The 25977-nt window shown below is 38.2% G+C and overlaps 1 protein-coding gene across 1 annotated transcript in view; it reads left to right on the top strand.

Moving 5' to 3' along the window:
- Positions 1-7273, top strand: part of LOC114054671 — a 15372-nt gene extending 8099 nt beyond the window's left edge. The window contains exon 7 of the mRNA XM_027878035.1: positions 7128-7273. Within this exon, the coding sequence (XP_027733836.1) occupies positions 7128-7273 (146 nt within the window). The remainder of the gene's footprint in view (positions 1-7127) is intronic.
- Positions 7274-25977: the final 18704 nt, after the last annotated feature.

Here is a 25977-nt window from a genome sequence, read left to right as displayed (position 1 = left end):
ACCTCATAGTAGGGAGTATTCACGTTTCCACTCAATATATGGTGGTTTTACTTAGAAATCAACAAGTCTGTATGAATCAACTAATCAGTACTAATGAATTTGTTCTATGATCTAATTAAATAGACTTCATTCTCTGATAAAGGCAGGAGAAGTTTGCAAGGTCAGCAGCCCATTGATTGCCTTTTCATTTTTCTTTTAGTGGTTATTTTATAGGAAAAGTTTTACAGATCAGTTTGGATGTGATGAAAATAACAACACATTTCATGTACCCGTTTCAGTAGCAGAGCAAAGCCATAAGACTGCACAGCATTTTTAAATACTCTAAAAGTATATTTTTAAGTCAAGGGCCTGATTTCCAGATGTGCTAAAAATTGGTAGAAAGTTAGACTTCCCCATCAGAGCATATGGAAGCTTAACACTTTTGGAAAGCAACTCCTAATGATTTAGGATTCATTAAGATGTCAGATTCATGTGCTCCTGGCCAGCGAATAACCACTGGATAGCTCTGTGAGCACATAAAAGAATACACACTTTAGAGGCATTTGCAGGTGGAAAAAACCTCGGACTGACCACATGGATTGGGGTTCTCAAGGGCAGAAATCCAAGCTGTGTAACTTTATGCCTCAGAATTTTCCTTTTTCTCTGTTTCTTCTCCCCCCTCCCTTTTTTTTTGTCCATTTGTTTTTGTTTGTTTGTTTGTGTTTGGAGTTTTTTGGGGGTTGTTTGGAGTTTGTTGGGTTTTTTGTTTGTTTGGTTTGGGTTTTGTTTTTGTTTTTGTTTAAGGAAGCCAGTAGTTCTTTGGTTTCACACTTAAAATTCATCAGAGAGTGGTTTCTGCCAGCTTACTGCTTTACTTTTTCCTCCTTTACTCCTTTGCAAACACTACTGCTGACAGCTTTAAATGTTTGGTTTTTTTTATAACCATTAAAAATGTGAACTACCCTAGACTATGACACCTCCAAGGCCTCAGCAGAAAGCCATCATCTCCAAGACAATTATTTCTTTACAATCGCATTTTGTCGCTTCTCTTTTAGAGGTTATTTTAAAATCTATTTTGAAAAAATCCTGAACATATATTATGGTTTTCTAGACTGTGTCATTTTTGTCATAGATTTTGCTTTTATTTCAAAACTAAAGTAGGAAAAAATATAATATCAGCATCTTCTACTGTAATTTTCCCTCTGCAGAACAACTTGCAGTCTTTAAAGTCAATACCTTTCTTTTTTTTTTTAATCTCATGGAGAGATTTGTTGGTTCAATTCCTTTCCTGAGTCTGAGCTCATGTTATCACTATCACCTTGCAGCCATGGTGAAAAACATGCACACAACATTATTATTTGTGTTTTTTCAGTGAGCTGATTATGTAGCAATATTCTTAGTTGCCTTTTATTAGGGATAAATCTAGCTGAATCACACTTCATTCTTGTGATAGTGACAGGAATATTGCACATAAGCTTCATATTTTTCTACTGGTTTTCCTGGTGGTTGTACAGAAGATTTTTAGTTCAGTGTTATCAAGTCCATTTCTAATATATTCCAGCTTAGTATCCACTGGCAGCTCTCCGCCATTTGAGAAATATTGAGACAAATATATTTTTTCTATGTAAAAGTAATATTGATTGCTCTGGTCTCAGGAGTATTACAAACACTAGTTCTGAAATATGCACAGAAGGCACAAGTTATTTTCTCATAGCTTCCTTTGCCTTTGCTTCTGTAGAAATTGCTATGATTATTTTATATGAATTTTGATTCCTTATTTTAAGCAGGGTTTATGCTTATACATCTACTGATCCACACTCTTTACGATTTCTACTTGTCCTACTAGGCTGTTCAGCACTCTTAGGAGGCCACAGCTTCTTCTGGCATGAAGTTCTAGAGGAAGCATTCTTATAGAAAAAATGAATGTGAGAAAATACAAGTAAGTAAGCATATGACATTCTCCCTCACCACCAACTGACTTGGAAAAAACACAACTCTGAAAGAGTTCCACCTCAACCTTTTAAGTTTTCATACTTTTGATTGTACAGTTGTTAGTGAAATGTATTTTTAATCATATTTTTTCCTTGTCAATTCTCAACACACTCCTTGTACTTAAAGGAGGTACTTAAAGGAGGCTTTTATACTGTCCATGAAGGTGTGTGGGTTTAGCCAGAGATATTAAGATTTTCCATTGCTTCAGCTTATTAAAAGCATTAGGAGTCTTTGTTGTGTTAATTAAATGTAACCTGAGAGGTGGAATGAGTGACAGGAAAACAGCCAAAGCTATATAACCTAGTATTTCTGTATCTGCCTGGCAAAGAAATTCTTAAGTGTTACTGGGTGAGATTGCTTTCCTTTGGCGAAAGGAGCTGTCAGGTCTTTGACACTTGTAGCTCTAGGTAGTGGTTGGATAAATAAACTAGATAAACAGAACATGGTCAAAATTTAAAGTATATTCTAATGTTTTCAATTTTTACTGCAAAAGTACAGGGTTTCTATCTGCTACTGGTGGTCAGCTTCCAATGCAAGCAGACCCTGGGTTTTCAGGTTGCCTATGATTTTTAGTGCTGTTACCCAAAAGACTGACCTCTGAGCATAGCACATGTGTATTTTAGAAAAGACCTAAAACTGATGGGAATGAAGAGATTCTCAAGAGATTTCAAGTATGACATGAGACAATATCAAACTTCACTGAAATGAAAAGAAACTTGATCTCTAACCTGCAGTATTTGATGCTAAGCTAGTTCAGAGATCTTGTATGAGAAGCAACGGTTTGGTGAGTTTTTCTTCGGAATTCAGAGCCAAATGTATTTTTTATTTTTTCTTTTTTTTTTTTTTATTATCAAAAAGAAGAAAATTACTAGGAATCTAAACACATACAGATTTTGTTTTACAAAATCACAGAGAACTGCAGGTCTCCAAATCAGAAGCATAGACCTAGAAGCAGGAAAGCTGTACATGCAGTTTTAATTGAGGGTGAAACTCCTCCAGCCCCATGGAGTTGTGTGGGACTGAGCTGCATAGCAGTTCGTTGACCATTCCCTTATGGATTATGGGGGCTTTGTTCCACTCCCTGTCTCTGTCTTCCAGCTAATGGGAGCTGGGCACCTTGACAACAACTGGTCTTGTTATTAAAGACAGAGACAAAGAAGGTAATTCCTCATTCCTTGTCACAGTTTTCCCCCATATCCAACAAAGGATAGAGATTCTCCTTTGCCTTCCCTTTCTTTGTAGAAATACTTTTCGTTGTCCTTTAGAGCAGTGGTCAGATTAGGTTCTAGCTGGGCTTTGGCACTTCTAACTTCTCAAGTTCAAGTCCCCCATGAGAACAAGGGCCAGTGATCATGAGACTTCTTCCAGCTGCTTATAGAATATTTCATCTGCACCTTCACCCTGGTTGGGTGTTCTATAATAAGCTCCCACCAGAATATCTGCCTAGTAAATCCTTCTCCAAGCAACCCTAACGGAGTTTCTATTGATCAATTTATTTACTATCTTATGCTTATATAAATATATAGTCAGCTGCATATTCCTGACAACTTGGAATGTTGCTAAACCTTTTGGAAGGTTGCTAAACAATTATGATATTGAACTAGATCCATTACTCTGGCAGTAAGATATGGCTGTAACACCAGACTCTTGAGATCAATTGAATGTTTTGTACCTGCTCCATTTTGAAATTCTGAGCTGTAGTGTTGTGACCATCTACTGTCCTCCTCACAATGTGTCCTGAGATGGTTTTAACCCAACTGTTTGTTGCCTGAACAGCAAGATCTGTACCATTAGCAACTGATATAGTTTAGATAGTGTCTCCATTTAAACATGCAGTAGTATTTGCTTTGTATTTATCTCAAAAGGACAAGTCTGATTGAAATGCCCATATACATTAGTCTGGTGTGGCCAGAGGTCTATGAAGTTATTGAACCAAGTCAACAGCAGCAATGCCATGTCAGTGCCATGACTCCAGACATGGTTTACAGCAACCGCTGGCCACTGTTACAAGGCAGCAACTAGAAATCACACATCAGTTATGTTTCATCACTGTCTGGTCTTTTTCTTCTTCACTCACCTTATCAAACAGTGTTAAACTTGAGCAATCCTTTTGAATGTTCAAGAGTTAAAAACAAATTGAGTTAGATTTTGGAAATAAAGATTTTTTTTTGTCTTCCTAAAAAAAAAAGGAGGCATGTCTATGGCTAATTGCTGTACTTACATATTGCTGTGTTTCTGGATAAGACATGCCTACAAAATTCTATAGAATGCACAAATGCTTTATTTTCTTCCAGTGAGTGTATATGGAGGATGAGATTGCCTTATATAAACATTTGAAATATGCATACCTTTCCTTAAAACAGTAATATGAAACAATATGAAGTGGGAGGGGTACGAGTTGTCGAGGAGATGACGAGGTGGCTGCAGATTTCTCAAATATTTATTAATGGGCTCTTTTTGTGGCATCCATTTCCATAGTAACAGAATAGCTCATGCAATCACGCCTCTTCATTTTCTGAAGATAAACAGATGGGAACTGAGAAGCACAGATGAGAAGACTGAAAACTTGATGTCAGAACTGGATTTCTTCACCAGAGATGGTACTAAAATCTAGATTTATCAACTCCTATACATTGTTTTAACACAAATTAATTTATCTTTTTACTGTAGGACAAAGTAATTAAAAAATTATTCACCAAATAAATTTATGCGGGTTTTTTTTGTTTGTTTTTTTTTGTTTGTTTGTTTGTTTGTTTGTTTGTTTTTTGGTTTTTGGTTGGTTTTTTGTGTGTTTTTCTAATAATCTTGACTGATTTACCTAAATTAGGTAAAACAAAAATGTTTCTTCTGTCATTTGAAATATGTGGAAAGAATCTTTTAAAAAGATTGTCTTAGAGGACCAGATGAGGAGTTCTGCCTCAATGGGAGGTTGTAGAACGTGAACAGGATAAATCTAGAAAGGAAGTGTCACTAGTAGTTATATCTCTGCATAATGATGAGTGTCCTTTGTCAAAACCAGAATATCCAATTCAGTTGAAGATTGGAAAGTCACAAAATGACCTACAGTCACAGAGCAATAGGTGCAGTGTCAATGAGCTCATAGATCACGTATTTTTTTCTCACAATTAGATTTTCTTAGGATTAAACCCTCCTGGCAAAGCTGAGCATTGTGTAGTGTTGAGGTTTTAGCAGCTGCTGCCTTCATTTGCACAGTGTTTGATGTGGGTCAGAGGATGACTTTTAGTACAAGCAGAGCAAGGTTAATTCAGGGTACACCAACTAGGGAAGCCCCAAATCACCATAAGCCCCAAATCACTATCCCAGAGGGTCTTTCCCCTCTAAGTAGCTTGCTGGCAATCCCAAATCAATGAGCTAAGCCTCAGTCAAGACTTTCCTTCCAGATGAAGCATATTTCTGAGGGAAGTGCATTTTCTGGCACGAAGAACACTGGTGAAAAACACTTCATTTGTTCCAGCATATCTTTGTCCCTCTAAAGTATGAATTCTGGTGCTGAGGTTGAGGTTTCATGAGCCTTTGCACTCACAGATGCCATTTCTCACAAAGGCCAGCATCAGAGAGCAGCAGGCAGGTCAGTATCACTGCAGAACTGGGCTTTGCAGTGTGTGGCTCTTTCAGCTCTTGTCCTGTCCTTTGCTTTTCCTGAGAGGACAGTGAGGGATACCTCCCAAGCTGCTCCCTAGCTCCTGTTCTACATCTTCCCTGGCTGAGGCTATTGGCCAGCTGAGTTCTCCTCCCTTCTTCTGGGAGCAATTCTTGCCATCCAGGCTCTCGTGGGCTGAGTTGTGGTTGCAGGTGGCTCAGAAGCATCTCTCGAGGTGACCACTGACCTTATTGTTTGGAGGAACATCAAAAAAAAGAAAGGTGATTTATTAAACATTATTACTTTTTTTTCCCCTCTTTGTCTGCCTTTACTAATTTTTCCTTCTCTCCAACAAAAGGATCACCATTTAATCACACCAGCAGGATCAATATGTATTATTAATGTCCAGATGAACAGTGTTTCTGATAGTACCTCTTCTTCCTCTCCCAAATTTAATGCGCCTTTCATTTTTTTCCCACCTTCATTTTTGCATCACTCTTTTCTATATAAATGCATGGTCTTTTTACCCTCACTGACTGAATGAACTCAATTGGTTGTACCTTCAGGTTATGTCTTTCCTCTGACTGTACATCACCAACCTGTACGTTTTTCACTCATGCCTTAGGCAGAAATTGTGTCAGGCACTACTGGAGTTTTCTGTATTTCCTGTGATGAGAGTCAGGTCAATCTTTCACTTGCGACTTTTCTGCAAGCACAAACCTTTTTCAGAAAATCTTCCACTGTTAAGGTTGTAGCAGCATTTCCTGTGGCCCTTAGGGGTTGTTAGGTAAGGATGGGCTCAGAGGAGGAGGAGGGAAAAAAGCCATGCCCAGAGACTGTGTCAGGGAAAGAGCAATTTATTTCTTTTGTTATGAAGATTTTCTCCAGCCATGTTTGTGCTGCTGCTGGGGAGTCTCCTTGCTGGGCTGCAGGGTGTCTGGGGGCCTGGAGTCCCTCCTCTTTGGGGTGTGCCTTGGCCTCCCAGACAGGTGGTTCCTGCCCTGGCTGGGAGTGGAAGGGCTGCAGCTGCTGCCCTGGGCAGAGGAACCTGTGGCCACTTGCTGCCCTGGCTCTTCTTGGGGCTGGACCTGCTCTGCAGGGATAGGCACAGATTGTAGGTGGCTGGGACTCCTGTGGGGTCCCCCTGGACGCCACCTCCAGCTGGAGCTGCTGAAACTGGAGGTGAAGGTGGCTTCAGAGTCATCATACTCATCCCTGTCAGTGTGGGAGTGCAGGAGCCCAAGGGCCCTCTCACTGCACCAGCTCTCTATGATGCTGATGACACTGTGGACCAGTGGTCCTGTGTCCTCATGGAGGAAATGCTGCAGCCTCTGGATCAAGACATCTGCAACTGGACCATGCATGCAGAGGCTGTTCAGGATGCTGCTCTCTGCGGCCTCAACCAGCCACCACTCATCCCAGTATATTCCCACCAGCCTCTGGTGCAGCCAGGGCAGCACAGGGTCTAGGAGATGCTGTTGCTGACGGAAGAGTCCTGCCCAGACCTCAGGCGGGAGGCCACCCACAGCCATAGAGCAATAGGAGTTGTTTTCAGCCAGGGCACGGGCAGCTGTCCCTGTCTGGCTGCTGGCCTCTGGCAGCCCTTCCAGTTTTGTCTCCCTGTCCATGTCAATGTGTTGCAGAGGGCTGGGGAGAGCTAAAGACTGGTGGCTGCTCCTGCTTGCAGGTGTCCTGGGTTGAGCCAGTCTCTGAAGGTGCCTGAATAAGGAGTGAGGGTTATGATATCACAATCCATCCCCTGGGGATGCTACAGTTTGGTAACATCACCCTCTGCCACTCAATGGTATCATATTTGAATGTGACAATTGGAAATATATAAAATAAAGACATAATATGTAATATAAGACACAATATGTCTTATATTGTGACACAACATGGGGCACAAAGCACATAAAGGCCTTGTCTGTGACTTAAGTCCCCTCAGATGGCCTTGCTCTTCACTATCTGCAGTACAGACTCCTACCAAAATAAATACCTGAGTCCTAACCACTTTTACCCCATTACTTCCACCTTGTCTACATCTGGCCCCAGGTTTTGGATTTTGAACAGCATTACTAAGGTAGTGTCAAACTTGCAGTTGCAGCTATAGCTATGCTGGTGCTTTGCTTTTGCAGGATTCCCTTTCCCAACATATCTCTGGTGCTCCCCTCCAGGTTATCTGTGCATGTTGGTCATCACTAGGGACACTCTAAGGGGTTGTGAAATCCAGCCATTCCTCACAGTGCCATCTGAAATTCCTGTCTTCCTGAACCACCTTGTGCTGCAACTTCTGATGTTCAGCAATGGACCTGTCTGCTACCATGAATCGATTAATACAGGTCTGGTGGCTTGACATTAAGTGATGGTGCTGACCTTAACACTTAACAGGACCACTGGTTACAAAATCCCTAAATGTTCTAAAGCAGGTAGAAAATTAAAGTGCAGATATAAATTTTAAATTCTGGGGGTTTGTTTGTGACTGAACTGCATGATGTCATAAAATGTTTTTATAGATATCACAGCAGCAGAGGTTTTTAAGAGAGGATGATGTTCCTTTAATGCTTCCCTTACAGGGGTGTGACATGCAGGTTGGTATACTGTACAGTGGGTTGTGGAGAATTGACTTCTATTAGTGGCTCAGAAAACAGGAGCATAGTAAGACTTTTATTGCTGCACATGGAGCTAGGCCTCAAGAAGAAAGGTTCTTTTATGAGCACATCCTTAAATTTTCCATTAAGGTTTGAAACAAATGGAAAGGATAAAAAAAAAAAAAAAAAAAAAAAAAAATTTAGGTTTCTTATTTTGGAAGAAATGTGCTTTCATGATTTGTGTTTGTAACATTTATAAAGAAAAGCACAGCGACTGTATCAAGTAAAGGACGCACAGTTTAATCACTTCTACTTTTCATGGCATGATTGAGTTGTGAATTACAATCATTTTCCTTGCATTTATAGGCTGAAACAGATGGTGAAGGCTTAGTTATGGGAAATGTGTCCATGACTATAACTTTCTTTGTACCAGGATAGCTTCCTTGGATGCAGGTTTACTGCCTGAATTGTGCTGGTGGAATCTGAAGCACTATAGGTTCTGCTTAGAACTCGGATGGATATGAGAATGATTCAAGAGTGGGTAACTTGGTTGAGTTGTATCTGCCACACTTTAAAGTAGGCAACAAGTTTGGGTTAATAGGGCTGCTGGCTTTGTACTCAGGACCTTGGATTTTGGTCCAAAGTGTTCTTGTTTCCATTTCCCATCTTCATGTAAATATTTGGCTTGCTTGCAAAGTTCTTCCAGACATTTAGGGGAGTAGAATTAATGCCATTGCTGTAGTTCTGGAGTTCAATCTTTGTTTTTCTCCATGTATGTCTTGTAAACAGATATACATATAATGCAAAGAATGAGGTGACAGGACAGAAGCCAGATGCACATTTGTGCATTTGAAATGGGATTTATGAGTGATCAGCCTTGATAGGAAGCTTGGACTACAAATCAGTTAACAAAATGATAATGTGAAAACATCCTTAATGAACAGATGAAGTATTCTACAATATAGAATAGAATGCATACCTTTTTTCTCTCTTTATAAAATTTTCTTGACAAAGACACATTCAGTGGCACAGCAAATGTAACGCCACATACATGGTAGTCATTGGCAAACATCACAAATCAAGAGAAAGCAATTAAAGTCAGGGTTCCACCCTGCCAGAACTCTCCTGCATAGATGTGAAGTGAGTTGATGGAACTTTTCCTGCCAAGGAATACACAAAGGTGTACACAGTTGGATTCTGTCTTACAGCTGAGGCCTGCAGTCTCTTGAAATGTTATTATGCTATTTGTGCTTGTCACTCAAACATTTTATTAAAATGGAAAATAACTATTGCTAATTGTGCAAGAACTAGCAATCAAGCCACAAACATAATTTATTGCACATTCTGTTGAATAGAGTGTGCTCAGAGGTGTGATCTCCTTGTGTCCTTACATGACCCTAGAGAGCAACATATAGATGAATGTCCAGCTAGGTAGGACGTGTGAGCCCATGGGAAGAGAGTGTTCTGCACAGCTTCGCGGGACTAGTAGTCATATCCACAAATAAGAACTCCTCTTTCTGGCCCATGTCTCAAAGGAGGCAGCCAAGCCTATGATTGTGTTTGTGCTCTTCTCACCAGAGTGACTGAGGAGAAATTTATTAATAAGCCAATTCTAACTTACTTGTCTGTCACTTCTATTGAATGTTTAATGAAAGATTTATCCCTTGAGATAGCTTTCTCTCTGCTTTGCAGAAAAAGCTGTGTGACAATATTACAGTGTGCAAATCTTAGTTCTCTGCAGGGTTGAGATGGATAACAGCACTCTGACATGCATTTGCAGTTGAATGTCTTTTGTACCAAGTCCTCCATGATTTATCTCTGACCAAAGGACATTTCATCTCCAGATTAACACATTGGAGTAAGAGATCTTCAACGAGACAGGGAGTGTCAGAATCTAGTCTTTTTTATTACTTTTGTTTCAACACTAACTTAATCCTTGTAGGCAACTACCAGAACAGAAACATGTGCTTATGGAAAGACATGGTAAAGTAAACACATCAATATATTAGTAAGTTTTCAGTTTTCAGTTATTCACACAGACGCTTCTGAAAACCTCTTGAAGCAATTAAATATTTGTTAAATACAGGGCTGAGCAGACACAGGATTCTGCCGTTAACAGAATGCTGTTCACTTCAATAGCATTGGATCCAGTCTCGAAATGAGTGTGTACAAGTTTGATTTATAGTTTGGGCAATCTGAACTGATCCATGTGACACCATGCAAGCAGCTGAAATCTTTAGCAGCAGCATGTGGTTTGAGCAGGTCTATTATTTGAGATTTTCAGCCTGGATCATCTGTTTTCCGCAGGGATGTAATAAATACATGATGCTCTGTGAGAAGGAATAAAAGGCAACTCACTATGGCAGAACATCCTTGTACTTGCTGTGACAGGGAATTCAGCATTAAAGTACTTCAAGATTTGTCAGAAAGCATTTGCATGGTTTAAGAAGGCACAAAGTGCTATAGAAATGATTGTAAAGGAGGGCAGAAATTATGTACCGCGCCCTCATACTGAGGGGGCAGTTATTTCGCCGCTGCATCTGGCACCATTGGCAATCTGAGTGGCAGACTCACCAGGGCGGAGAAGGATGTAGGGTCAGACCTCTGCTGATTTGCGTCACTGAAAAGACGGTGGTGCCTGAGACTGGAAATCCACTCATTCCTATAGACGGTATCTGTTGGCTTGGATTTTGTGGCACACAGGTTGTTCAGGTCCTTTTAGAGATTATTTTTTAGCTATGGAAAGGAGCTAATGAGTCATAAGGGCTTTCAGTTTGACATATTTGTCACACTTCGAATTCAGTATTAAAGGAAATAGGGAACATTATAACTCTTCTCATACAATATGGAGATCCAACTCATTTCTTTAAGTCAGTTTTTAAGACATAATGTTAGAAATGGTTTTGGTTTTTTTTGTGTTTTTTTTTTTTTTGTATAGATAGTATAAAATTATCTTATAATTATTATATTTATATAGATAATATAAAAATATGGATTGATTAACTGTGAATATTGGGTACTTTCTTGATGGTTTAGATGGGTAGCCATTGATTTATCTGCTGCTTGGTGCATATGCAAAAAATGTTTTTAATATGTTCACTCATGAATTTTAATATAATTAAAATTTGAGAAGTTTTTTCGAAACCAAAGATACATATTTCCCACAAACAGTTAGAGAAGTATTTCTATTAACTGAATACTCATCAATCTGACTCACTTGATGCAATGATAATTGCAAGGGCACAAGTGACTTTACAGTTTCTAACAGTATTTATACTTTTATATGTAGGTCAAGACAGGTTAAGAGAAATCCAAAGTAAGACATACTCAATTATATTTCTTCTGTAAAATGCAGAAGAGGAAAATGTTTTATTTCTGAAACTGTTCTTCTCACTCAAGGACTGTAGATTTTAATCTTATTTCTAGCTCAGAAAAATAGAAAGTTTAACTCTTGTATCAGGATTCAAGGCTGTTCCTGTTGAAGAGTGTAAAACCGTGAAGCCCAGTGAACATATTTTTGTCATACAGGTAACAGGGCACAGGCTTTGTGCTAGGCTAAAAATGCAGACCTTGGGATTCCTCAGGCTTTCTCTTGACTTATGTCACCTCTCTGGTGCTTTCTTTCAGCCTGTTTGGTTAAAATAGAAATTGATGAATGATCAGTTGATCAATTGCCTAATTTTGTTTAGCTTTTGCTTAGCTGTGCAATGTCATGTAGTGTAAATCTTGCTGGTACCTATCTCTGCACTGAGGGATAATACAACAGGTTGCTATAATTTTGACTATATGGTAATAGTGTAGCAGCTAGGCTAACCTTATCTATTGACTAGACTGAAATCTTTAATTAGTGGAACAATTAATTATTGACTTTGCATATTATGTGTTTGTTTCTTTGGCTCACATAAAGTGCAAAAATTGTATGGAGACAAAATTACTGGAAAACGTCAACAACCTAAATTGTAATTTGGACACAGCAATTAGGTTTAATGTGGAGTGGTGTTTGTCTGAATACATATGTTAGATAGTTTTATAAATTTTGACAACTTCATTTATAGCGAATGCTCCTGAGGAATTTTCCCTTGCAGAATATGTTACCACTTAATTCATGCAGCAGACAGTTTCATCAGAAATGATGACAAGGGTAAGGACAAAAACAACAAAATCTCCTCTCTCAGTTGTTGAAGACAAGGCTATGGAAGGGAATCAAATGTCTCTCTCTGCTTGCAGGTACCTCTGTTTCTTGAAAAGGGGCACCAGGAGTGATTGACCTTAGCTGGCTACCAGTGGCTCACCAAACTGCTCTCTCATTTCTCTTCTTCAGCAGATGGGTGAGAAAATAAGATGAAAAAGTTGCAGGTCAAGATAAACACAGTTTAATTAAAAAAAAAAAAAAAAAAAAAAAAAAAAAAAAAAAAAAAAAAAAAAAAAAAAAAAAAGAAAAAAAAAAAGGAAACTGTGCATAGAAACAAAGGGGGGGGGGGAAGTATTCTCAACTTGCCATCAGCAGGTGATATTCAGTCAATTCCTGGGCCTCAATAAAGGTAGAAGTTTCTTCAGAAAACAGATACCTTAAAAAAAAAATGCCCCAACCACCTCAGGACCCCAACATCTCCAGTAAGGTCTGTTCTTACATATGGATGCACATCTAAAATGAATTGAGGTACACAAGAAATGGAGCATAATTTACTATACTTAATAATTTTTTTTCCCTCTGAAGTCTTTGCACAGTAGGAGGAGAATTCAGTGGTGTGCAACAAAACTCTAGGGAATTTTTTGAGCTGTGGTCAGCTATGCTTGCAAGGTGGAATGAAAACGAGTTTTGTGTTCCCTAGAGAAAACTGCTACAACAAACCTGACATCACACTGTTCTTTTTAGAAACAAACTAATCAAAGGCTTACAATAATGTGCTCTGTGGGAGAACACCACAGAAAAGGCATAAAAGGGGGATTTTATTTCACGAGGAAGAAGCAAAAGGAACTAGTCTAAACAATAAAACCAGAAGACTGAGTTATCTGTGAGATGAGAGGAGGTAGCTCTTCTCAACACCCCATTGGCAGAAAGTCCTTGAACAAAATCTTATGGTAGATAAAAAATGTGGTGATGCAGTTTAATACTCGTTGAGGGGAAATACTCAATGCTATGACTGTAATTTTGCCATCCCATGACAATTCAATGTGATGCTGCTAGGCATAGGGTCATCTGCCAGTCAAGGCTCAAAGGTCTCAACAAAGGTCTCTAGAAAGAGAAGGTATTTGCTGAGAATCTTTAGGATAATTAGGGAAGAATTTGTTTCAGGAATTTGTTTAAAATACAGCTTATGTTTTTTAGATCAAGAAATTGTGAACAGTGTGGAACTCTTAAAAAACCTCTCCACATTACATAGGTATATTTCAGTGAAAGACTAAACAGCTAAGCTTTGTGTCCTTAGACAGCAGGCAAGGCATTCCACTTCTGGAAGAAAAGGAATCTGAATACTCCAGGGAAGGTTAAGGAACATAAAACCTTCAGTTGAACAAACACGCAATTCATTTCACTCGTTGTAGAATGGAGCAAGGCAAAGGAGTTAGGCAAATGTAGTATCAGGATTTGGATTTTGTAAAAGGAATATTAATGTAAAACTTGGACAAAAAGAATAAAGAGGCCAAACCCAGCAATGTCCTTAAACCAGCATACCAATTGAAATGAAATGTGAGAATCTCAGATATCTGAAACTTTCTTTCAAGATAATCTATCTACATCTAGCGGTATAATACTACATCTGATCCTAATTAAAGTGAAAACTATGTCTGTGGCTATTGCCTTCATGCTTTCACCTTGTCAAATCAGCACTGATCCCAAAATAGGAATGGCAAGTCCTGGTTTACCATAGTTTTCCAACTTTTAAATAGATCTCAGTAGTAGTTGGTAAAAAAGATGACTTTGCTTGCTTTTTAAAACTCACTTTTGCTCCTAAAGCTGCCAGTGCTTTAGGAGCAAAACTCTATTTTCAACGTGAAATTCAGGCCAGGTTAATTTTTTCTCTGGCAAAGGCAGGAATAAAGAATCCATGATCTGCACTCTACTGCTGAATGTGTAAGTGATTGCGAGGGAAGACAGCAGCCAGCTCCTGTGGCTGTGGGTGCAGTGGCACTGATGAGTTACTCGTAATTTATATCAGTCAGCAAAGGCAGCAAGTACAGCTCTGTGTGCACAGAGGAAGGATGGCTCCAGTCAGAGCAGCCGTTCTGTTCAAAGACAATTTTCAGTGTAAAGTTAAAATTTATTATACTCACAGGAGGGAAGAGAAAAATGCTGTAGCACTTCCATTGTTGTATAAAGCAAATGCATGGCTTTGCTTTGATGTGGTGGTCTGGCTTTCAAACTAATCCTGGAAAAAAAGAGATTGAGGGGATACTGAATGAAGCTGTCAGAGATGCAAATTAGAGAGACAAAATTAGCTGAATTAAAAGATTTTCATCATGGAAACAGGATTAAAAAAGGTAGGAAAAGTGAAACTAAATTGTGAGATTCCAGTAAGCACCAATTCTGCAGCTTGAACGTCCCCATCTTTCACTCTAAATATATAAAGAATTTCTGCTTTTTAAAAATTTGATTTTTTTTTTTTTTATTCATGTGTGGAAAGAAAGAAATGTGAAACGTTAATAGGATGAGAGATTTTATGTCTGTTTCATTTTTTTTGGTGACACAGTCCACGTTTTACTGACATCTGAAGAGCTGCAGAAATCACTAGCAAACTTTATAGAGTCAACTTGATTGAATACTAACAAAGGACCATACCTATGCACAGCACTGATTTCCTGCCTGATAAAAAATTAATGCAATTGAAACTGTTTCAAGAACTGAACATAAATCTTGATTCGTCCATGAACCAGAAGGTAAGGTAGCTTCCCAGTTCAGTGGTTTGCCTTAAACAACAGCCTGTAGTCATTAGCAGGCTTAGGATATCTGTTTTATAAGAAGCTGTTCTATTTCCATATCAGTTGGAATTTGTTCCACACCTGCAAACAGAAAATTTACCTCCCTTCCAAAATGTTCCTAATTTTGTTGTGTAACTTTGCATCTTCTAATTACTCACCTTCTATCAGAGGAAGAAGAACCAACCCAGAAGGGACAATAACTACGTAGAGAGAGAAAGAGGACAGACTTTTTTATGTATTTCAGAAGTTAGAGAGATCTGCATTTGTTCTGATTTTAGGTTAGCTGTGAAATTTGTAGCTTCTTTCAAACTAATAGCATGTTATTATGTTCATTTGTAAGGACCTTGAAAATAAAGTTGCTGTGTGAATACTGCAGTACCCATAAGATACTGGATGTTTCCTTTAGGTTGAAATCTTGCTGAAATGTTTTGAAATCTGTATGTGCAGATTCCATATGATTGTCACATCCTGAGAGCGCTGGGGATTAAAGAAGAACAAAAATGATAAATCACTTTATTTCTCAGTGAAAGCCCTCTTAATTTAGAGGTAAATAATTCCCTCTTTTGCTCCATCTTCCATAAGATGGCCCTCTTTTCTGATGTTCAAAGGTGGCAGTAAGAGGCAGGGGTTTCCCTCAGCAGTTCACACTTCTTTTTTAACTCTGCAAATAATCTATGACACTCTGCTTTAAGAAATTCTTACCTATGCTTTTGGAGTGTGCTTCCCTCTTGTTATCCTGAATGCTGGAAATCAACTTTACCTTCATAAGCTTTTTTCCCCCCTCTTAATCTTCTTTTGTACAACAAAGTATTTTGTCTAAGGCTGTTGGTATGGTGAAGTGGGAAGAAGTCACCTGGGCTTATAGGGACTAGAGAGCAGGTCACAGTCATGGTCAAAGTGACAGATTTCTGTGGCTTGACCCTTCTGCAGGACATGAGAATATTCACCATGTTACTCATGGCAAATCAGCAGAGCAACCTAGGGACTGCACTCATTCATGTCTGAACAGGTGTAATGACAATAATATTAATAACCAGCACAAACTAACATAAGATGTTGGTTTTGGGTATAAAACTTCTTTACTTTGATATGTAGATGCTCACTCAAACAATAATCATTCCAGGTTAAATAAATGCAGTTGATAAATACTGCTATTGTCTGTGGTAAAACTGGATCCCAAGAAATTGCAGGTCTCAGAAGACAAATCTGGGCCCTACAGCACAGAAAACCAAGCTCTGATGAACCTTATCTAAGCATATAGTAAAGTTTGTCCAACATTTATGGCTTCTGCATTTTCTTTTGGGACGAATGAGACATATGTCTGAGTACAGAAGGGTGATTCCTGTAATAACCAAGAATGAACAGAAGATTGTCATGGAAGCTGAGATGTAACATAGTGCTTAGACTAAAATACTTTACCTGTGTTCCTGCTGAGGAAGAGCAGTTTTTTCCATTTTCCCAATTTCCATCCTAGAAAATATCTATAAAACATAGCTGAACTCCCATGTGTTAGCAAAAGACAGGCCTACAGAATTAGATAAGAAACTGTTCCTTAGATTTAAGGCCCATAGTAGGAAACATGAAAATGTGTGGCAAGCTCTGAATGAAACTGAACCTGGTAAAAGAAATTAAACTGAGTGTGATTGCTCATAATTCTAGTACAGTTTATTGTCCAAGTAGGAGGGTGACAGTGACAGGGTATCCCCAGGAGCACTGCTCATCCAACTGCTCTCTGGCATCCAATGGTTTAAGTATGTGTTCAATTTATACATGGTGATAAATCGGTGAGACCACCTTAAAGCTTTCCTTAGAACCATATCTATGATGATAATTGGGTAACCACTTGTTCTCTTCATCCCATCCTCAGAAAACTGTTAAATAGTATGCATTCCACAAGTTCCAAATGTGTTTTAAAAACCCCCCAAACACTCGTATTTAAATCCCTCACATTTCAGGCTTTCATATATGAGGAAAATGCACTCAGAGATTGGAATGGCCCTTGGTTTTTTTGGGTTTCTGAAAGGCCTTGAAAATAAGACAGACATCACTGAAGAAGAGTTTGTTACCCTTCTGAAGATTTCTGTGGAAGTTGTAGTTGTTAAAACAGACTGACTCTACCTGTTGATATGGGAAATGGAAAATTCAACTTTTTCCTTTTCAAAGGAAAGACAGATTTCTTCCACAGCAACTGGCAATCTTTGATTTATTGTGACATTCTGAGATGTATAAAAGAGTTGCTTTTTTCCAAAATGTGATTATGTTTCTTCTCACTAGTTGGTCTAAGCAAAACATTACTCACATCCTTAGAAAATCCTGGCCAGGCAACACAGTTGTTTAAAGGATAAAAATGTTATTTAGGGAAGAAGCTTCATTACTGTTGTCATTTCGGACCATATTCAGCATTTGTTGCCTTTTCAAAACTCCTGTGGGGATTCACAAAAAGTGTATATATTCACAAAAAATGTGTATAAATGTATAAGTATCATGAAAATAAAATTAGTACTGGTATTGATCTGAGTCAATAACTTTTAAAAATTGCTTTCAGTATCTCTCCTGATACTGTATAGAAGCCACAAATTTCAGAGTTTTCAATGTCACATCAAACACTGTGTGTCTTTGGTCCTGGGTCTGACTGTTAATACCGTGAACAAATGAGCAAGGAAGATGCATCTCCTTCAAACTTATTGGTAGCTTCAGATATCAGTAATTAAAGATGTCCAGATAGCACTTTTTATTTTCTCACACAGAGAAGGCTTTTCTTGGTAACATCCATTAGAGTTAAGAACCTACTAGGAATGCATTTGATACATTGATATTCACAGTCACTAAACTGCAACTTAGTAAAATATTTCCTTATATGGCAGGATTTCCACATGAGGCTGCATCTCTTTTTTGAAAATTGATGTGATTTGAAAGGAGTTTTCTGGAATACTTATGCTCTGCAATTTTTTTTATAATAGGTTTATTTTTGTCAGAAATCTGATGAAATCAGATAGGAAGAGAGGAAAATGGAAACCAAACACGCTTTAAGACACTTACTTTACTTATCCCTTAGGAAAGGACAACAGGGACGTGACATATCAGGTACTAAGACAGTGTTCAAATGCAGCACCTGGGGATGTTTGGAAATGTCAAGCCTCACTAAAGACTCAGACCTTCCTTTCCTAACTTTTTATTCTAAATGGTATGAAGCTTTTTGATTGAAACATAATCCCTTACCATAGTTGGTAATCCATATGTTTTGCCCCTTTTGAGATGAGGCTATATCAGGGCAACGTCTCAAAATATCCTGTGTTGCAGATTCGGTGTAACATTTTTAACTCATTCTGTGAGTAAACAGACACATTTCCTATCCCAGAAGACAAATCAAGGTCTGTATCTGTGACTACTATAACTGCCCACTAAGGACCTAGGCTTCCTGAAGAGTGTTTTAAGTATGTGAAAAAATTTTCTGAGGACATTTTATTTGTTTCTTGTTCCATTCCTACCATTTTATAAGATTTTGTTTTCTTCATTAACTCATTCATGAGTTGGAAATAGATATGTGGTTCTCCTGAGTGTGCCCCGAATAGGAGCAATAATACACAATAATGTTTTGACTGAAGCCTTAGAGTGAAGCCTGTGAAATCATGAGATACTATTAGTACAGTACTATACGTTATGTCTGTAATTATTATAGTATCATAACACCATATTGGCTGCATTATATATATATTAAGTGTATATTTTACACAGATATTACTTATTACTTATTATTTTTCAGAGACATTACTACATGCTGTAACTGTAGTATTAGAGTGCCCCAAAAAGATGAAAACTCAAAGACTAATACCTGAATAACTCAAGTTCTTACAGTAATACACAGATCTACAGGAAATCTGAAGCTTGTATCAACATGCGCCTGAGTTTTGCCCTTTGTCTGGATGTTTTCCAAGTGGTGTCTGGGTCATGGGAGGGCTGTCTGGGACCAGTGGTTCTTGCTGCTTGAGCAGCACTGTTTAGCAAAGCAGGCACATTCCTGTAGCATCCAGGGGAATGGTACCCTGCATTGTGAGAGGTAAATCTTGGATCTTTGAATTAAGGAAGGAGGTTTTTTTTCAAAAAAAAATAGAGGTATGGAACTTAACACCAAAACTTCTGGTTTTATAATCAAGATTATGGCCTTGATTTTCAAAGTCATCTTTCTTTCAATAATTTTTATAGACTGCAGCTAGAAGCTCTATAGATTTTAATTCATTCTAGGGAGACACTGGTTTTTAAAAACAAGTAACATACTAAAATCTGTGTATAAGGCAGTCACAATACAAATACCTGGATCCCTGGTTTGTTATTAATATTTGTTTCTCAAAATTGTTATGTAAGCTCAACATAGAATCACTGAATCAGTAAGGTTAGAAAAAAAAAACACCTCCAAGATCACCAAGTCCAACCTAGCACTGCCTTGTCAACTAGACTGCAGCACTTAGTGACACATCCAGTCATTTCTTTAACACCACATCCAAGAAGGATTAAACCCTAAAATAACAGTAGCCTCCAACACCCCCTTTCTCCCTCTTCGTTTTTAAAAGCTGGTTTTGATATCAATTATGCACCTGATTTGGATGAGTTCGAATATGTGTCTCTCTGTGAGTTGTTAAGTATATGTGAATGTGATTTGGATATTGAAAGGCATAGATGACCATTTTGGGTCTCTTTCCATTTCTGTTTTAAGCAATTTTGGAAGATGGACAATGGATTGGATCTCTCTGGAAACAGCAGAAAATATTTACTAAGGCACAATATTGGCTTTATTGGCTGGTGAAAGAGGAAGAGATAAACACTAATAGTTACAATGGCAACCATGAATATAATAATGAAGATAATAATAGCTCTAACTGGTTCTTTTGCCTTTAAATTGATATTAATTAGCTGAAAAAACCATGGAAAAAATTGTTGATTTATATATTTCTCAAAACAAATTGAGAAAATTAACTAACTTCCAAATAAAGACTTTCAGCTGATTAAGTGGCCCTATGTTCCTGCTTTATCTTATATGGAAGTTTTTATGACCAGAATATCTTGGATTCTATAAAAGGAAAATAAGTGAAAATAAGGTATGTTTAATTCCAGGAAGTACAGTCTAAAAGAAGGATGATATTTTTCAAATCTTTCTCCTTTTATCCCCCTTAAGTTGAGATTGGGAGAATATTTGATACTGTAGAGCAGCAAGGCTGTGATTCTGGCAAGCACTTGACAACATGCCTACTTCTAAGCTACGCATTTACTAAATAAAGAGCCAGCTAGGGCTTGCGGGATCCTCATTCAACATTAAACCTGATTCAGTGCTCTTTGTGCATTGAAACTCAGGAAAAATGAGCTAACCCACTTCTGATTGCTAATGGTGATTCCAGTTAAGCTAGTATGGGGGTGTTTCAGGGACTGTTCCATTTTCTTCTATTTCTGTTTCATTTATGCTGTGATTAAAAGAATTTATTTATTAAATTATTATTTATTAAATTATTAATATTTATTAAAATAATTTATGCTGTGATTAAAATAAGCATATAATGGATATAATGTGTACCCAGACTACTTCTGCATTTAGGAACATTTCTCCCCCAACTTCCCTGCATTTGAGGATGTGCTTATAAGAGTTTTCTCTTTCCCTGGTCAGTAAGGTACAGTTTCAGTAAGGAACGGATATATGAACTAAGTCTTCCATCTATTGTAAGTACTATTGATAAACAATTGATAATAATAAAAAAGTGAGACTATCTTACACTTTTTATATGACATGCGAAGTCTTTGAGTTTAAAGGCAAACTCCAAATTTGCCCATATACCAGTGCAGCCAGTTTTCCCTTGTTAAGTGTAAAGCTGATTATAATAGCAAATATGAGTGGAAAGAAAACTATCTCAGTAGCAGAAGGGAAGGGAAAAAGCCAGAGATATTTGTGCCCAGTGACCTGTAAGAGAAGTTTAAATTTCAGAGCTGTAGGGATGTGAAATGTCACCTTTTACCCAAAATGAATAAATGCCATCCTGCTGGTGCAGATATTTGCCTTTGTTGGACAAGAAAAAGACTTCACACATCAGAAGAACCCCGGGGCTTTGTTCTTCTGCACGTCGTCATGTGGTTTTGAAGATGATTTTACTTTTCACAAAGATGGTCAGAGGACCAGAGCTCCTCTGCTCTGGAGACAGGCTGAAAGAGACAGCCTGGAACAGAAAAGGCTCTGGGGAGAACTTAGAGCCCCTTCCAGTACCTAAAGGGACTCCAAGAAAGCTGGAGAGGGAATGTTGAGAATAGCGTGGAGGGACAGGACAAGGGGGAATGTCTTCAAACTGACAGAGGACAGGGTTAGATGGTATATTGGGAAGAAATTCTTGACTGCAAGGGTGGTGAGGCCCTGGCACAGGTTGACCAGAGAAGTTGTGGCCACCTCATTACTCGAGATGTTCACGGCCAGGTTGGATGGGACTTTGAGCAGCCTGATCTAGTGGAAGATGTCCTGGCTTATGGCAGGGGGATTATACTACGTGACCTTTAAGGTACCTACCAACTTAAACTATTCTATGATTCTTAGATAATTCTGTGATTATTGCATTTGACTGTTCTTTTTCTTCTAGCTCTCTACGGGTCTATAATTCTGTGAACAAAACCAACATTTCCCCACCCCAGGGGAATCTAGCTGCCTGAGCCCAGCTCTCAACTGATTCCCAGCACTGGTAGAAACTATTCTCTGAATTTTAACTTGAAATGTAGGCAGATGGCTGATGCACGTAGAGTGGGAGCTTCAGACGAAGTTTATCAGGAAGTCCTCCCATTGAGTCACGGAGTGCAGAAGGAACTCCCTGGTTTTCTAAACTCCTTATCAGAAAGGAGCCTGTGTGCAGCAGAATTCAATCTTAGCTCCAGACTTAGGCAACAGTTCATGTTTAAAAGATTACACAGGTGTAAATTAATCTTTACATGACTTTGTCCTGCAGGATTAAGGATGGTAATCTAAATATATTTTTACAAGTAAATGTTTTATTTAAGTTAATTATGATAATGATTAGACTCAAATATCAATTAGAATTCTTTGCTTGACAGTATAGGAAGCTATAACCACTAGTATAGTGTACTATCTTTGAAGCAGCGTTGAGGCACTTTTACATCAAAGCTAGCAAAACACAGTTATGAAGTAGAGATGGCTATCACTCACCCATACCAATGACCATGGGCAAATCTTTTTTGCTCAGCCTTTAGGAGTAACCTTGGATGGTGTCCTCACTCAAGGGAGAAATCTCCACACCAGAAGGGATGTTTTAGAAGTCTCTGCCATTAAAAAGTGGGACTGGACTTTTACAGTTTTAAGTGACTTTTAGTCATAGGTCTCCAGGTTAGCTCTGTCAGCTCAGCAGCCTTTGGGCAAGTTATTGTTACTATCACTTTTTGGTTCCTTTATCAGGTACTTTGTTCTTCCTCAGGAGGTTTAACTTTGGGACTGATGAGTCAGGTTCGTTTCCTCATTCTTCAACACCAAACAGTGTGACTCTCCTTCTCCTTTCACCACTGTTAGTTTTGCAAATAAAAACATTTGAGTTGTTTTACCCCCCAGTACAGCAGCCACATAAAAACAACCTGCAATTTAAAAGGGCCAAAACCTGCTGTGGCCACAGTGTCCCCAGCCAGAGGACAAGCACATGCTGTGCTCCTGGGGTATAGACATGTCCCCAGCTCCCCAGGGCTCCCAGATGCTGGAGGAGATTTCAGGAGATGGAGACAGACAAACGCAAATGTCCCATCACATCCAGGACATTGGCAGCTATGGGACAAACAGTAGCAATGTTGTGTAGATTGATTGTCATACCTCATGTACTAGCCCAGCATCCACGACATTTGTACGTGTACATTTGGAAACTCTTATTCTTTTTGTTTGCTTTCTTTTTTACACAGTGGTTTGTTCATTATACACTCTGTTGAATTAACCACAATTTAGTCTTCTTTGCTGGAATACAAAGATACCCATTTATATTTGGTAAAAAGAAAAGAATATTGTATTTTTCTTTCTAACTCACTAACAAATACATGGTTTGGGGAAAAAAACCCTAAATTTTCACCTGGACATGCGAAAGCATATACTTTGCTACTTTCCCTTGTTTGCTCTGGGAAATCCTTTTGTCACTGATGAAACAAGGACTGTGGTCTTCTGCAAAGCTTAAATATCTGTTTCATTTCATTTAAGTCATAAGTCTATGACTTATTTTATGTTCAAGATCACTTGATCCTTCTGGTGCAGAATTTGTATGAATCAGAGAATGAAATCATAACATCAAAAGTTATATATTGAACATAATATTTTACAAGCACTGATCACCAGTCCTGTTATTGTTGACTTGTTATTGATGTCAGGATGTGCAGAATTAGACCTATAGTGAAATGTGGAACTTTTTCCCCAAACCACCATAGCTCAGAATTTTTGTGGCAATGTTTGTGCACATTAGTTTATGCACATTTACCACCATTTTGTTGATACGTTCATTCAGGCAATAAGGTCATGTCAGGAGCACAAGAAATATCTGATCTTTCCTGTGAGACAAACCTGTAGCTGTACCTCCTTAAGAGTGTATATGTGAAAAACATTTACTTATGCTTTGGGAACTAAGATTAAAAAGGTGTATAGAGGAGAATAGACTTATGCCTTATCTCATTGTGTTAAAGAGGCAAAGTTGTTCAAGCTGCTTTTTAATGAATCTGTAATTCTTAAAACTCTTTTGTACATCAGCTTTGACTCCCAGGAAACCTCAGCCCTTCATAAAAAATGCAGTTTCAGCTCATGTTTCTGTCATGGGAAAGCTGTTGTTTGTTGCAGAGACAATAAGAGTGGGTCCAAAGTAAAGAAATCATATTTAGGGTATAAATTGAAGCAATACAGAGCCACACTGACCACTTACTTAGATTCCAAAATGCTGTGAGTATTATTGTACTAAAAGGCAGAGAAAAGCTGAAGACTTGCATGTAGATAAAAAATGAGTAAGCTTATATAAAAATATGAATTAATAAATGAACAAATACATATAAGAAAATAAAGTACCAGTTCATTGCTTCTGTTACATTTGTGTATCTTAGGTTCTGCACAGCAATCATTGTATGGAATATCATCCGCCACCTCCATGTGGTATGGAAATTGTCCTGTAACAGTGGATGAGAATTTTTCCTGAGTTTTACCTGTGTTTGATAGAGTTCCTCTTATTATAGCAATAGATTTTATCTATAAATGAAATCCACAGCTCCTGAAAAATCTGCTCATACCAAATACTACTGTTTGTGTTTCTGGCAACACAGGCTACTAGTAGAGCCATTGCTTGATGTCATAATACTCTCTCTAGATTTCTTATTCAAATTCAAGGTCTCAATTCCTTTCCTAAAAGCTTTGAGTGGTTTGATCTTAACACTTCTCAGGACTGGTCTGCCAGTGTAAAACAATGACTGGATTTATAGCTCATGTCTTCAGATGCAAAGACAGATGGAGACTGAATCTGTCTCTACAGCAGCTTAAAAAAACGTGGAACAAAAATCCAGGGGGACTAATAGTTACTCTAAACCTCAATAATTCTCACTTCCAGTGACATGTCAGAATAAATATTTGGACTGGTGCTACCTACAACAACTCAGGGCAGTATGATCATACAAGCAAATATATGGGCAATTACCACAATCTAATGCAAACCTGTCACGAAAACAAGACACCTGTTGCTTTCAAGCTCTGCAGGATCCCCTAGATATATTAAATAGTGAGTGTGCCATATGTTTATAGAACAGGGCTTAATATCTAAAGCTTGTTTCTAGAAAACAATGAACATCTAATACACACTTTGTTGCCTCAGCTCTACTATCTACACTGTAGGTTAATTCAGTACTTTGCTTAAAAGTTTGGGCTGGGAAAATCCCCAACAAATATTCATAATACACACATCCATCTTATATTGTCACTGTCTTGAGAAATGCATATTACAGATGAAGGTTTCCGAGGTATTTATCACAAGAGAAAAAACTTCTGTGCACTAAAAGGCACTGTAATTTTTCATTTAATTATGAATCGCTTAAAGCAAGATTTCCACAGTTGTGGTGATGATTCCTATATGAAACATCATCAGTCAGTCATCACTGCCTGACTGACAGCAAACAGGTATGTGAAAACCTCCATAATTGTTCCAGGCCAACTGCCCTTGGAGATTTGTCTGTCCTTTTTAAGAAATGATGAGCAATGCACAATTTTTTACCTGAAAAAGGCCCACACCATTTTTGGGGAAACAAATCAACCTTTTCATTTTCATACGCAGCAAGTTTACAACACTTCCAGATAATAATAGCAGCATAATCCATTTTAAACTTATCACTACATGTTCAGGTTATAGATTACCAGTAGAAATATGTTAATAGACCTTATGGATCAGATCATGATCACTATTACTTAGATTGTAATCTCATTTACAGTAAAACATATAATTGGTTACAAGAGTTGAGCTACCACAGGAATTACTGCATTGAAAGAAGCCAAAGGAATGGGATTCTTCTTTGCTCAGCATGTCTGTCTAACTGAGATGCTGTTTGGGCCAATTTGCCTCATTGCAGCAGAGTCAAGTGACTTGAGAAATATTTCAATCTAATATAAAAATATTTTTGGTAGTGTGAAGAACTCTGAAAGCAGATAAGATGGTGCTTTTGAGGCTAAGGAACTCAGAAGTCAGCCTCCATGAACGAGCAGCACCTCTTGTCTGGCTGTGGTGCATTCCATCAGCCCTCTGAAAAGCCCTGGGAAACAATTTTTCCTGTCTTGTAGAGGGAAGATGGATATTTAGGCTTCTTTAACTGCCTTTCCTTCCACTACTTTTCCAAACACACTGAGTGTAAACAGTGCATAAGAAAGCTCTT

This window comes from Empidonax traillii, unplaced genomic scaffold (genome assembly GCF_003031625.1).
Source record: "Empidonax traillii isolate 1590-97213 ecotype Southwest subspecies unplaced genomic scaffold, ASM303162v1 scaffold37:size1818073, whole genome shotgun sequence".
In the NCBI taxonomy this organism is placed as follows: Eukaryota; Metazoa; Chordata; class Aves; order Passeriformes; family Tyrannidae; genus Empidonax; species Empidonax traillii.
This window is presented reverse-complemented; position numbering and strand designations above follow the sequence as displayed.